Source organism: Falco naumanni, chromosome 3 (assembly GCF_017639655.2).
Source record: "Falco naumanni isolate bFalNau1 chromosome 3, bFalNau1.pat, whole genome shotgun sequence".
NCBI classification, from domain to species: Eukaryota; Metazoa; Chordata; class Aves; order Falconiformes; family Falconidae; genus Falco; species Falco naumanni.
Window position 1 is genome coordinate 109,775,541 of NC_054056.1, and position 14,036 is coordinate 109,789,576.

Here is a 14,036-nt window from a genome sequence, read left to right on the forward strand (position 1 = left end):
TAACTTTAGCAGCAGTTTTCACTAAAGCTTGAACAAATGCTGTCACAACCTGATTCCAAGCAACCAAGATTTAGACCAGACAATAAAGTTTCCAAATAAGCCTATGCATTTTCTGTTTTGTCACTGTTTTCAAACACTAGGCTAAAATTATGTGCAGCAAACTGAAACCAATCCACCACTAGCAGTCTACTCCATTAAACAGAGTATTATAAGAAAACTGAGGCAATAAAGATGGAAGCTGCTTTGCAACAATGTGAATTTATCAAGGTAAATTTCACTGTTCCCTAATACAACCATTTTACTCTCTCCTAACTGCACTGTGGTAACAAATTATTCCCATTGTTGAAGTACAAAGCTAAGGCAAATATGCTAACAGCCATAAAGTTTTCCTGTATTTATGCTAACTTTGAAAGATGAAGTTCAAAGTCCATTAATATTTTGCATTTTCTGATACAAAAAATATGGGGTTTATTCATCCACACTGCTAAGACATCCTTTCACAGAGCTGAAGAGCTGAATGAGAGAAGGTTCAGTTGTTTTTTGTTTGTACTTAAGGAAATGCCTCCTGCTCTGCTCCTCCCACTTCACACCACCTTCAGTGTTATTTCCATCACCTGGCAGAATTCTAGCAATCTAGATAGGACACAGTACCTTTCAAATTTCTTCAACATACTCAGTGCTCTTTCAGTGTTCAGAATATTTTCAAAAGTGATGTCCATGAAAATCTTTAATTGATCCTGGAGGAGAGCAAATAATTCTACAGCAGAGAACTACATAAGGCACACACCTCAAATATGCCAATATTGTTTGACAGGTTTTATCACGCACAATATTAGAACATAATTTGTTTATGTGAAACTAACCTCAATAAATATCAATTTTCCCTTTCTTCCTTCCCTCAAGAATTAAACAAAATACAACCAACTTTCATGGTTCTTTCTTTCGGAATTCCCTCTGTAGCCATGCAACCAAGAAAAGCTTTTGTGCCCTCAAATGTTCCACCATGCTGAGAGCCCTCAAAGAATGCTTGCTTAGCTCTTTAGCAGCCAAAGCTAGCCAAGCATTTGTTTTAATTCTTTTCTTCTACATATACCCTTTCCTTCCACCAATTTCTGATTTCAGACCTATGGGAAAGTTAATTATCTGACTTGGTTGTGCTTTGCTCACATTCACTCAATGAAATCATCAATTTTCATGTTATTCTTGCTAGCGTAACTTCCCAATAAAGTACAGTAATGAAAAATCCTTTTCTTGGAGGCCTTCAAGGCCCTTTCTGGCCTATTCCATGAAAGTGGTCTGAAAGTTAGATAATAAATGCAAGCTTTAAAGTGGAAATACATCAAAATAATTTTTCCATTTCAGAATATAAACTTTGAGATTTGCATAATTTCTTTGGTGGTAACTCAGAGGTATTTTTGTTTCATGAGGATTCATCAGTAAATTAAATTCTTATTTGGATCGTAAAACCTACATGAAGATCATTTATCTCTTTGCAAAACTCTTCATAATCTTGGTCAAAATCAATCTTCCGTTGATCCAATAAATTGTTATGCCTTTTCTTCATGGTGTCAACAATGCCCTAAACAGTGTCACAGAAAAAGAAAACTATCACCAAAAAAAGTCCTTATCAAAAACTTACCACACCAAAATATTTAGCACAATGGGCTGTGCACATCCACACTTTATCTTGGCCATTAGTTACCAGTATTTGCTGAGCAATATAAGCAAACCACTTAAATGACATACTTGAAGGGAACAAGCTGGTGCAATAATCATATGAATTTAATTTATATTATTTCCTTCTATTTTAAGTCGATTAGAACTGACAGAAAATTCAGACTCTTGCTTTTCATCAAAGACATTTGTTCCCCATTAAATATTTTCTCATGCAGAGGTTGATTATTTCTATTTAAAAGTTAACAAAGTTCACCACCGAATAATACTTTTGCATTAGTATTTTCCATGTCTTTATATTAACCAATTCCATAGAAAAACAGACTATTCAAAAGTTACAGTAAGATGCAGCACATCACCAGCTCAGGACTTATTGTTCCTGGCTTCTCTTACATAGCTACTGTCCACTCAAATGACAGTACATCTTAATCAGCATCTCCCTTGAGCTGCAGACACAAGTTAAAGGATTTTTAATGATGAACCACTGTTCAACATCCTAGCAGTTTGCCACGGTATAGCTATGAAGCTCAATACATTTTCAGCACAGCAGACTTCTACCATTTTATTCTAAGTCAACTGACCATCAGTTTTATTGCTTTGCTGTAAATAAAAATTCAATCTTTTCCTCTAAAAGTAAGCAAATCCTAGATAGCAACTAAGAGGTAAAGCATGAAAAACTGCAACATAATAACTTCCTATTGTAAACAATTTTCAAGTCAGATAGTCACATAATTATACCTACAGTCCATGTCAAATACTTCAGTACCTCAATTTTGTCGCTGTTAAAAAAGTACAATCACTTTCTGCCCTTTATGCATACCATCCAGAACCTTCCATGTAGTATTTTCTACCGTAGTGTGTATAATTACCCCTTACTCCGCCCCCTCAAAATGAAATCGACTTCATGCTAACTAGGTCTCACACAAAGCTCTTACTTTAGGCATGAGTGCTGCAATGGACAATGCAGTTTATCTGTACAGAATTTGCAGACTTCATAAGAGCCTGGGCTAATAGTCACAGGCAGCTTTTCAAACACAAATGCCCCAAACAAGTGAGATGTCTGTGTTCCAGCCTACCAAAATAGCATCTTCATAGCATGACCTGAAAATTCTCAGCAACCTGAGCTGCTGAGAAGCCTGCTAGCACAACTTTAGAGAGCAGTTCTCAGTGAGTGGAGTAAAATTTAGAGCAGCCCACACCTATCCTGCCCACATGGAATAGTCTTAGATCAAACTACCCTTCCAGCTGTGCCCAGGTTTTCCTCAGAAAACTATAGAGGAGAACAAAGGAGAAAACCAGTTACTGTGAAAGATGCCATTAAGGAACCAAAATCCTGGACTGCAACAGGGAGAGAATTGAACCAGGATGGACCATGGAATGCTCACATTTCACCCTATGGTTATTTAACTACAGCAAAGTCATTTACTCGTGGCCATACAAAAAGGAAAAGGACAGGGTAAAGCAAATTAGAATGTCACATTTGCCTGTACTACCTGATCGCTGTATCACATGTGATCTCTGAAAGCAGTCTACAAACCACACATTGAATACTTGATTGATCAATTTAATTGATTTATTTTAATATTTACAAGTGCCATAATTATGATACTGCACTAAGAAAGATATATAATAAGGTAAATTGGCTCAGGCTCAGTAAAACCAGGGAAGACTCTACTTGCTAGAAAATAAAGTTAATCTCAAAAAGAAGGAAGGAAAAGAACATGATTTAGCATATTTATATTCTTAGAAGAGCTCCTTGTTGCTCAGGTGTCACTCCTACTACATAAAAAGACCAGGAAAGAAACCTGGATAGTAATACTAACAAGCAAATGGATTTTGCTGTTACAAAGGAAAAAGCCTCAGCTTGAAGAGCTTTTCACAGAAAACCAGGAAAGTCACTTCTCTTCCTCCTCCGGCCTAAAGATTTAAAGTGGAGTGAATTAACTCTTTCTTCCCTCATAAAACACGAAGATGATGACTGTACCCTAGTTCTAGAGTACAGATTTTAAGTAAACTTCATAATCCGTTTTGCTGGAATTAAGCTTGCTATTTCCTTAATGAAACATTTGGCTTTTTGTATGTTTTTTAAATTACTTATTTCAAGAAATAAAACTTATATTTGTTTGTATTTATGCAGCACAGAAATGGAACTGCAGCATCAACTACCATGGCAATGGACTACCTCACTGGCCGGCACTGACTGATCAGGTACTCCTAGAATAATGGGCAAGAGATTAAAACAGTCTGCAATTTTGGTCACAGTACACTTTCATAGCAAGAAAAACATTTGTAAAGACAGAAATGTTCCATTTCTCACTTTTTCTTCTGATTATAGCACAAAACCATGGCTCAATTTTTTCTCTTGATAAACACTTTTCTAATTTTCATAATGATTTATTGTTTAAAGTTCAAGTCAGACTGACAGGATATCAAAATTTACTGTGTACCTCATATTTTGTGATCATTCCTTCCAGTCCCTCTATCTTAGACTCCCGTAGAACTGAGTAGGTTTTCATAGTATTGAATACATCTATTATTTTTACCACACGTCGATGAAAGGTTTCAAATTTTCCAAAGATATACATCTCACTAAAATCAAACTGTCTTTCAGCTGGATTTTGTTCCAATTTCTTTTTTATTTTGTGAAAGCAATTTTGATACTCCTAAAAACAAGGAAGAATTTAAAAGAATGTCAAGCATATAATAAAAAGCATTGTCATCTGCTAAAACAAAATTTATGCAGACAGCTATTATCCTAACTTGATAGCAAGTAGAGGTTTCATCAAAAAACACTCATGAACACTACAAAGACAGTCATAAAATTTGTCTCTGAAAACTAACCCAACAACATTACATGATCACACACTTCATCACAAGAATGAACTGCCCCTATATGTATCTGTACATTCCATCCATAACTGGCATGAAATTATGTTCCTTCCATTTCTTAGCAGGGCTTGATATCTTTACTACTGAATGTGTTTACTGACTATCCAAGATGACAACTGAGATTTTGGTTTTTGAAAACTGAAAATAATGATTGTGTGCTGAGCAGTTTTATTGAGTAACGATGTTTGAAATTTTACAAAATCACTTTCCAGAACAAAACCCCTTATAAGTTAGAATGGTGTCCATAGCAGCTTGAGTTTTCACTCTGCTTTCTCAACGGGGCACAAACCTTACTCCAAACATGTTAAAATTAAATTCTTCCCAAAGTCAGGTTACATAGTCAGCAGATTTGCTTGAAATGTTTTCTTTCAAGAGCAGTTCCCTTTAAAATACAATGTTAATTTTTTCTTATCACATATATGTACAAATAAGCCCACTTGGAAATATTAATACTAAAGACTCAGAGTTTCCTAAATTGTTAGTGATTCAAATTTTACGTTTTAATCTATTGATTTTCTGAAAGCTTTTGGAACTAATAAGACTCAAATAAAAACCTACTCCTTCAACATATTTTAATCCAGCAACAGAATAACTTGCTGTATCTTTATAGAAACATACACATTTACTACTCATTGCTGATAGTAAGATGTCATATAAATTTACACTAATTTGTGCTAGAACTATGCAAGATCTGTTGCTTCAGAAGGTGTCAGGATAAACTTCTATTCTTCCAAGCACATATTATTAAGGGATCAAAAAGTAATAACGGAGAAAACCTAATATGAACCTTCCAGTATCTACAGGAAGGTTATAAGAAAGAGCTACGATCTTCACAGCAACACATGGACACAGGCCGAGAGGCAATGGGCATAAATTGAAACAGAACATGTTCTGACTGGTTAGGAGAAAATCTTTCACCCTAAAGACAGCCAAGCAGTGAAAGAGATTGCCCAGAAAGACTATGCAGTCTCCTCATCCTCAGAGAGCTTCAAGACAGGACTGGATAAAGAACTGGGCAGCCAAGTTTGATCTCATAGCTACCCCTGCTTTGCCTTTGAGCAGGAGGTTTACTAGATTCCTGCTAAGGACCCTTTCAAGCTGAATTATCCTATGATCTTATGTTCTAGAGGGGAAAAAAGAAGAAAAAAGTATATGCAAAAAAATAAAGGCTATTTTCACAAAAAGTCTACGCAACCTGAACAGCTGAATTGCCCTCATTTCATTAAATCGCCCTATCTAAAGGTATAGCTTGTCCACGTATCTTTGGAATATGTTCAGCTCACTAACTTGCTCCGTTTTCATTTCTATCACACATCCCTCCCCATCATATGAGAAGAATGTGTTCTATTCTAGAGAAATACAGACATGAAAATCCAAGTAATTCTCATATAAGAAGCATAGTTAAGTTAGGCTAAGCATCAAAATCCTGTTTCCAGAAAATCAGCAGATGCTGGACTAAATTTGCTGTTAGCTCTAATACAAATGCTCCAGCTCCAGAGGTTATTTGTCAGTTGGTTCATTTTCTTTCATTATAACATTTCTTCCTCATATAGAATAAAGTTTTCCTAATCATGCCCTCCTAAATCCCACCTTATATTCTGTTTTCTACACACTCTTCCCACCTACCTGTTTAAGTCTAATAGCTGCTTGCAGCTTTTCCATAACTTTCTCTTGAGGTTGATTCCAGATGGTGGCCATATTGTTGTTTGTAATGTAAGATTTACACGCTGTGATCATCTGATTGGTCACCTAAAAGCAGTTTTAACCTTGTGAAAAAAAAAATGTCAAGACAAAGCAGATCTTGCTCTTCTTTCAGTTTCATCCCATACCTCTGACTCCACCAACCTAAAGCCTGCAAAATAGCAACACCAAATACCAGCCCCATAGCCAGACTGTCCTTACAATATCCAGCTTCCAGACCATTACACCACCAAAATGTTGATCAACTATACTTAACCTAAACCTAAATTCCTTGTACCAACCTTGAAATGACATTGAGGACTACAAAGTCATGAGACTTTGGCACTTCTGAAAGCAAAAGTAAAATCAAAGGCCCATGAGATCATTAAAGAATAGGTTGTCCTTCAAATTCCATTTCCTTCTTTATGAAAACATAAGGAGGTGTAAGAGGTATATAAATTTAACATAATTGGTTCTACATAAAACTGTTCACCACAGGCAAAACTCATTGTAACAGAAAGTGCCTCAATCTATTCACATCAGGGTTGAGATTAGCCTTGATCTTCAAGAAGTCTGAAAAATTTCTTACAACTCCAAATTACAGACAGTAAAATAAGTTCTACCTTTGAAGTAGTTTTATCACTATTTCCAATTCACTACACATTCAAAAAGCAGCATTAAATTGACCAAAATGCTGCCTCTTCAATTGCTTCATCCCTTTGTGTTTTCTGTCTCTCACTCAATCAACACCACAAACAAATCTGTGAAAAATTCCTTTCACACTGTAGAACCAACCTTCACAAAGAGCGAGGATATCTTCTCAGATGTGTTGTAATACTGAGAGATACTCTGAATCATTTGAATTGCATTTATGAGGCCTGGAATATCATCCACCATGGACACCTGGAAAGAAACACACAGTCTGAACTCTGCTGAGTGCTTCTGTTATCATACGTTAGCTCAACACCGGGCTAGCGAACGCAGGAGCATGACGAACATGGTCTGCCTAATGTTTGTGCCTCTGTTTCCCTCAGCCTCTCCTGCAAAGCTGCTTGTCCCACTTCACCTCCAAGCTCAGTGATTCAGTTTTAGGGAAAAATTTTCACTGGAGTCTTGGCTGGAAGAATTCTGGCCAGCAAGTGAAATTTGGTAGAGATAAAGGCCTCTTCCAAAGTACCGTTTATTTTCCTAAAAAGTACATTTGTAGCCTCTTCTGCTAAACCTGACCTAAGCTTGCATATAGAGCGAGCCCAAAAATTGCCTTAAGCCTCATGGCACTCATTTGAATACAGGAACTGTGAAGAACAACTTTTCTATACTGCTGGCATTTAGAACATAAAAAATTATATGCAATAGGTAAGTGCCTGGGAAGAGGTGATCTCATAGCTCATTCTTTGGGGTGCAGGTGTGCAGGCGCGGCAGCAGTGGTGGCCCCATGAGGTGGTGCCGGGGCTGCCCCGTGCCGGGCACAGCCGGTTCCAGCCGGTTCCAGGCGGCTCCACCGGCCCCAGCGCAGGGCACAGCTGAGCCCCGCAGCCACGGGCGGGCGCCTCGGGGAAAGCCGGGCTGAGAAAGGGCAAAACGGTGCCCGGCAGCCAGGGCTGAGGGCAACGGGGTGAGAAACAGCCCGGCCAGCCCCGAGGGGGGAGCGGGAGGGGGCAGGGGGCTCCGGGCGCCCCCACACAGATGTCCCTGCGGCCCTGGGGGAGACTCCGGCGGGCGGTGTTTCCCTGCAGCCCATGGGAAGGGCCCACTCCATCGCAGGGAGAAGTTTTAGGAGGACAAGCAGCGCAGAGGAGCTGTTATGAGCTGACTGCAGCCCTCTATTCCCCATCCCTTTGTGCCACTCAGGGGGAGGAGGAGGAAGAGAAGTCGGTGTTGAAGGGCTGAAGCTGAACTTGGGAAGAAGAGAGGTGGTGGGGAGATGTGGTTTTAGGTTTTGTCTTTGTTTCTCCCTACCTAAATCTATTTTCACTGTCAATAAATTACGTTGCTTTTCCCTGAGTCAAGTCTGTCTTGCCCATGATGATCTCCTTGTCTTTAAAAATTCCATCAGCTTTTTCATCCTGTACTCCCTCCCCATCCTGTTGAGGAGGGGGAGTAACACAGTGCTTGGCCCAGAGCCAAGGTTAACCCATCATACACATTTTAATTCTCTGTACCCTATATGGTTTTCAGTAAGCCTTGTGTGGAAGAGAAATAGAAATGCCTTTTTGAAGGGAAGCATTATGTCTTCAGCCAATGAATGGACCAGACAGATTTTTTTCAGACAGCTCCTCCTCACATCTTAATTTCCAAAGCAATGACAGTTTTACTCTACTGACAAACTGGTTCTCAACATTCTACAGATAAATATCCATAAAGGAAAGGTTCACGCTCCATGCCTTAACAGCTTCCACCCCAAGTGCTACACACTCTCAAAACTAAATCTCTCTAAAGCTGGCACCACTTCCTCCTTGGTAAAAGTCAGTACGGGGAGCACAAAGCAGATCAAGTTCAACAGACCCTGCACAGCACCAATAGAAAGTATATTCACTTTAATGCCGCTTTGTATGGGTATCGTACTAACATTTAATCAGAGAGACTCAAATATCAGATTGGGAAACACTGAAAGAACACATTGTTCTAATAACCATCCAGTAAATGGAAACAGAGACAGAGCCATAGCACGGTTGCCCTTAGCACTGTTTGGAAGTAACTTACCTTTGGGAAAGGTATGTGGGGAGGGGTGGCTAGGATGGTCAGAGCTTTGAATATTCATGGCTACTCATCATATTTCCCTGACTAGTAAGACATGTACACAGTTGCAAAACCAGTTTTAATAAAAGCAACCATTTGCCACCTACTTTAGCAGATAATGGGACAGTGAGAAACTCTTCTTCCTGTCCCATACTTTAGGTTGGCTGGTTTTGTTTACTATATGCTTGCATCATTCTGTTACTATGGTATGAGAAGGTGATTTATATTTACACCTTAATATTTACATAACCGTATTTATGTTCTCCTAACTCAAGAAGCTGAAAATTGCCTTATAAATGTTAGGCTAAGCATGAACTTACTGCCAGCACAAAGACAAAACCCCAGACTTTGTCTGTAGTGTGGCACTAGGTTTACTTTCACACCCACCCACCCCTTTTTTTTTTAAATTACAAAGATCTCACTTCCTCCCATAGCACAGAATCCAATTTCATCATCAGACCAAAATTTTCATAGATATCATAGCAAGAAAATAACAAGTACTCTATTTTGTAGCCAGAAATTCCCACTAGGCCACTTTTAGTATAACTGAACAAAGTCTCAAACCAGATATGCATACCTAAAATGCTATCTATGTAATTCCTAAACTGATCCTACAAAATACATGCATTTTAGTTGTCTCAACAGATTTATGTTAAGAATTCAAAAGATTTACTTACAGGATCACTATTGTATAACGGGTCACAATATTTTTCCAGAGAATATAGATACTTGACATTATCTTTAGCTTCATTTGCTGCCTCTGTGATGCGAATATCCAGTGCTCGCCAGTTCTAAGAATAGAAAGTTGGAAAAAAATAAAACCATGCATTTCAGACAAACTGTTCTGAGATCACTCTGTTTTATCATTAGCCTTTAAACACACTTGAAAGCACAGATCTGTTACTCCAGAGTTACACTTTGTTTACCCAAGATGAGGAACACGTCCTTGTTTGCTTCAATAACTTGACTGTGAACAGTCAGAGCACTCAGCTCAACAAGTTATGTCACTAGTAGTGTAAAGTCAAGCTGCTGTAAAATATATAGAGATCATCTGTTAACTACTTTTGCTTGATCGACTGATGAATAGATAGCTGTTTGTTTCACGTCTCTTATTTTGTTGATGATTATTATGTTACATTGATGAGCCAAGACTTTTTTATTCACTTATTTTCGTGTTTGTAATGGGTCTCCAACTTTGTTATATCAATGTGAGAAGTTGTGACCTCACAAGCAGGTTTGACAGACAGTGTAACAACATGATAAAGAGGTTTAAAAAATGGGGGGGGGGGGGGGGATATTTTATTTTAATTAAATACCTAGTTCATTAATTCAATTTTCTGATTTAATAATCAACTTTTCAAAGATTTGTAAGTATTTATTTCTGTTGAGTCACGTGGATGCAGTACATTATGAGCATTTAAACAAAGGGGGTTCCCAGTCTTTTCCAATAAATTAATTCAAACTTTTGTGTACTCAAGGTAAGGAATAGGGAAGGACAAAGGAAACAAAAGCCAAAGATGTTTCAATATTTTCCTTACCAGTAATGTTACACATATCACCAAAATAGACTAGAGTATACATAATATTTCTAGTCTTTATATATGTCATAATTCAAAACAGAAACCTTCAGCAGTTTGGATTTAGCAGCAGTGAGCACTCCAAGCACTGCCTTCACATCTGGACTCTTCAGCTGGTCCATAAGGTTGTTGAATTTTGACAATTTCTTTTTCCAATAATCAAGCTCTGCTCGTGGACCAAGGTCATCAGCTTCCTTTCTCAACTGGTCATTTTCTGCAAGAACCTTTTATCATACAGTAATATTAGTGGGTGACATTATTTTATCTGCATGGATAGCATGGATTAATTCATAATTAACTCCTAGTATTAACCTCCTTTGATAAATTACCAAACTCAGCCATCACCTCACATAAGATACCTTAATTTTGCTTGGCCTTTTTAGTTCTGAGTTAAAGAAGGAGTAGTATCAAGAGCCCTCTTACAATTACATTTTCTGCAAATAACCTGCAAAGCATGTTTCAAAGTACGATTTTGACCACCGTGAATAGTATTTACTGAATTATTGTGCTCCTTTTGCTTTTGTTAAAGCCACTGGGAATCATTGTTTTCTACTTTAAGAATAGGTGCTTATCAAGAAAGGGGACTAAGTTTCCAGAAACATGTGCATAGAAAAAGCTCTCAATATTCTCATTGAGAAGCAAAAGCACACAAAACACTACTTTAAAATACAGGGACTGATCATATCTAATTTTCTATAAAGGCTGCTATACGCCAACAGAATTAAACTCATCATCTGCCAATATGTCTATGTTGTCATACTTCACATTTGTCCAGTATATCACCTGTTCAATTTGTTTGGTCCATCCTTTCATGCAGGCTTCTATTCTTTCAAGAGCATCTATGCTGTTAGCAACCATCAGGTAATCTGAAGGTCGTCTTAGAGTTTTCAGATCATATGTTTCACATTTGTTCAGACTGACCTAAAACACAAGTTAAAAAAAACATGAAATGCTGAAATGTTTATGACAAATAATGCAGGAACTTTTAAAAGTAACCGGTTGCCCCACTTGGGGTATCTCACTTCATATTTCCACTTCAGTTTAAGTTAAACTGATTTGAGCCAGAACTGGACTCCAGAATCTGAAGAATTCACCAGCATGTTGGCTGTGCTCTCCTGCCCTTTCCTTCACAAACACAGAGTAGAAAATAACAGTTAAAGAAACTGTTTGTCATAATCATTCTTGTTTTAAGAGTGACCACAGCCATTGGAGAGTCAAGAAGCTGTTAACTCTAAAGAACTCGTGCCAGAACAAACAAGAACAGGAGGACCTGAAAAATTGTTAAAGCCAAAGAACACTGAATAACAAGTTACTGATGACAACAAACAAAAGGGTTATTTTTTCGTCCAGTTTAAGAAAGGCAATTTTTATGAGTATTCTGCAAGAGCAGTTAATTCAAAAGGCCCAGAGCAAGCAACATTCTGCAGGTAGCTCAGTTTCTATTTACCATGTGAACATACTACCTTTTCCAACAGACTTTGCTGAGTTCCTGACAGCACATTAACAAACGCTTCAAGGGAACAAAGGAAGTCCTGCTTAATACTGGAAGCTTGTTGAGGTTCACCAAGTTCAACCCAGCCACAGTCCATAGTCTGTAAGGCTGGAATGAAGATTTCTGATATCAACTGCTCAACACTTTTTAGTAAGCCATCTCGACCTACATTCATCATATTAAAACTTACTTCCTGTAAAAGAAACACAATACAAGTTAAAATAGAAAACAAAATTTTGACATCATTACATTTATTCCAGTCCTATTGCCTTGATCATCTCAAAAATTGCCAGTGTGTTCAAGTGCTCTTCAAGTACTAACAGCACAATTCTTGCTAGCAAGGGCTGCAAGATTTGCACAGGTTCACAACTTGTCATACTAAACTGAGGGAACAAAGATCTGAAAACAATAGACCTCTATTTATAAGGATTATATGGGTGAGTAAAATAACACGAGCCTGCCATTTCTAAAGCTATCAGAATTATATTTTTAATATATTCATACATATGTGTGTGTATATATATATGCATATGTACAGATCATAGCACTTAAAAGCCTTAGATGCCAAAAGAATTATGAACTGTAGTCAATTCTGATTTGCAGCTGCCCAAAGGTTTTGGTTCAGGAAGAATGCATCTATCCAATTGGAGAGAGAACAATTCACAGAACATCTGCTTTTTAGACATTCTGAAAAAGACTCTGAAGACTTCTAAGGTAAATTACATGAATCTGCCAGCCATAGTTTGCTTCATTAGAAGAATTTTTTTCAGCAACATAATTTAACACCAAGCAACTTGTATTTAAGTGCTACTCATTAAATGTATTTCCACACACATCATTTTTACTTTTCAACTTGTCTTTCCTAGTTTTAAGGTATTACCTACTATCAGCAAGGGCTACATAATTACTTGCGAAGAAGTCTGCTTTACAGTCTTTCAGTTGCAATTACCAGCTTGCAAACATTATTAATAAGCAAAAAAATATTTAAATGTTAAACAGTATAAAATTGGCTAAACTCTAAGCCAGTTCTTTCAAAATCACCCAAACAAATTAAATTAAGAGGTTAAGCATAAAACTTTAAAGAGTATATCTGTAGAAATCAAATAATAAATGTGATGACAGCCACCTCACCCACCCTTTGCTCTTCTATTTCTTGCCTACCTGGGCAAAATAGCTTTAAAGTTTTTCCTAGAAGAGACGGGAGAAGTTAAACCTTGCTAGTTTAGGAGTTGTACTTGAAAGTTCCCCCTTTGAAGCATATAGAAAGTTTTCCACAACACTAAATCCTCATTTAGCCCATCATTCTTACTTTAGCACTCTGATTAGTTTGTCTACAACTGTAGCATTGCCTACATTTTACTATATGCTCCTCACTACTGGAGCATTTGATCCAGCTTTGTTTATTTCAGACCATCATAGATTTAAGGAGTCTTTCACCAGTAAAAACTTGCTTATATTCAATTTGCAGACATATGCTCTCAAAAATAAAATCACTTTTGTTTGTTTTTTTAATGGATTTGCTAGCACTTATTGAAATTTAACAGCTTATTATTTAGGTATTGACTAATTGCTCTTTGTCATAAATTTTCTTCCTTAACTTTATTTCTTCATAGCAACAATACACTTCAAGTTGCTGCAGCTAAATAATGTCAGTTTTTCCATTCCTCTCCTTTTTTAATCCTGTTTCATTCAGCCAAACTGTGTTCTTTCCTCCTTGTCAAAGGCTGCCAAACTACATGCTGAGAGCAAATACCCCAAGACGAAAATGAAATGTAAACAGTGAGCAGCAGTCACTGACTCTTACCTGATAGATATTCTCAGTTGTGATGGTTTTAAAAAGACTAGATCTAATGAAGAAAATGCACACACCAGTTAAAGCAACTTCTTTTCCCTCTGTCACAAATACTTTAGGTTTCTTCTTTGTCAAATTAGAGTTCGTTCCTGTTCCTGGAAGGCCAAAGCGCTCTGCAGATTCAAATAAAAGA

The 14,036-nt window shown here is 37.5% G+C and overlaps 1 protein-coding gene across 1 annotated transcript in view; it reads right to left on the reverse strand.

The window, feature by feature from the left end:
* Nucleotides 1-14,036, reverse strand: part of DNAH5 (dynein axonemal heavy chain 5) — a 122,114-nt gene that overhangs the window by 98,846 nt on the left and 9,232 nt on the right. The window contains 10 exon segments of the mRNA XM_040588837.1: nucleotides 652-737; nucleotides 1,472-1,579; nucleotides 4,122-4,337; nucleotides 6,190-6,312; nucleotides 7,039-7,146; nucleotides 9,660-9,773; nucleotides 10,607-10,783; nucleotides 11,343-11,480; nucleotides 12,023-12,244; nucleotides 13,856-13,969. Coding sequence (XP_040444771.1) covers nucleotides 652-737; nucleotides 1,472-1,579; nucleotides 4,122-4,337; nucleotides 6,190-6,312; nucleotides 7,039-7,146; nucleotides 9,660-9,773; nucleotides 10,607-10,783; nucleotides 11,343-11,480; nucleotides 12,023-12,244; nucleotides 13,856-13,969 — 1,406 coding nt within the window.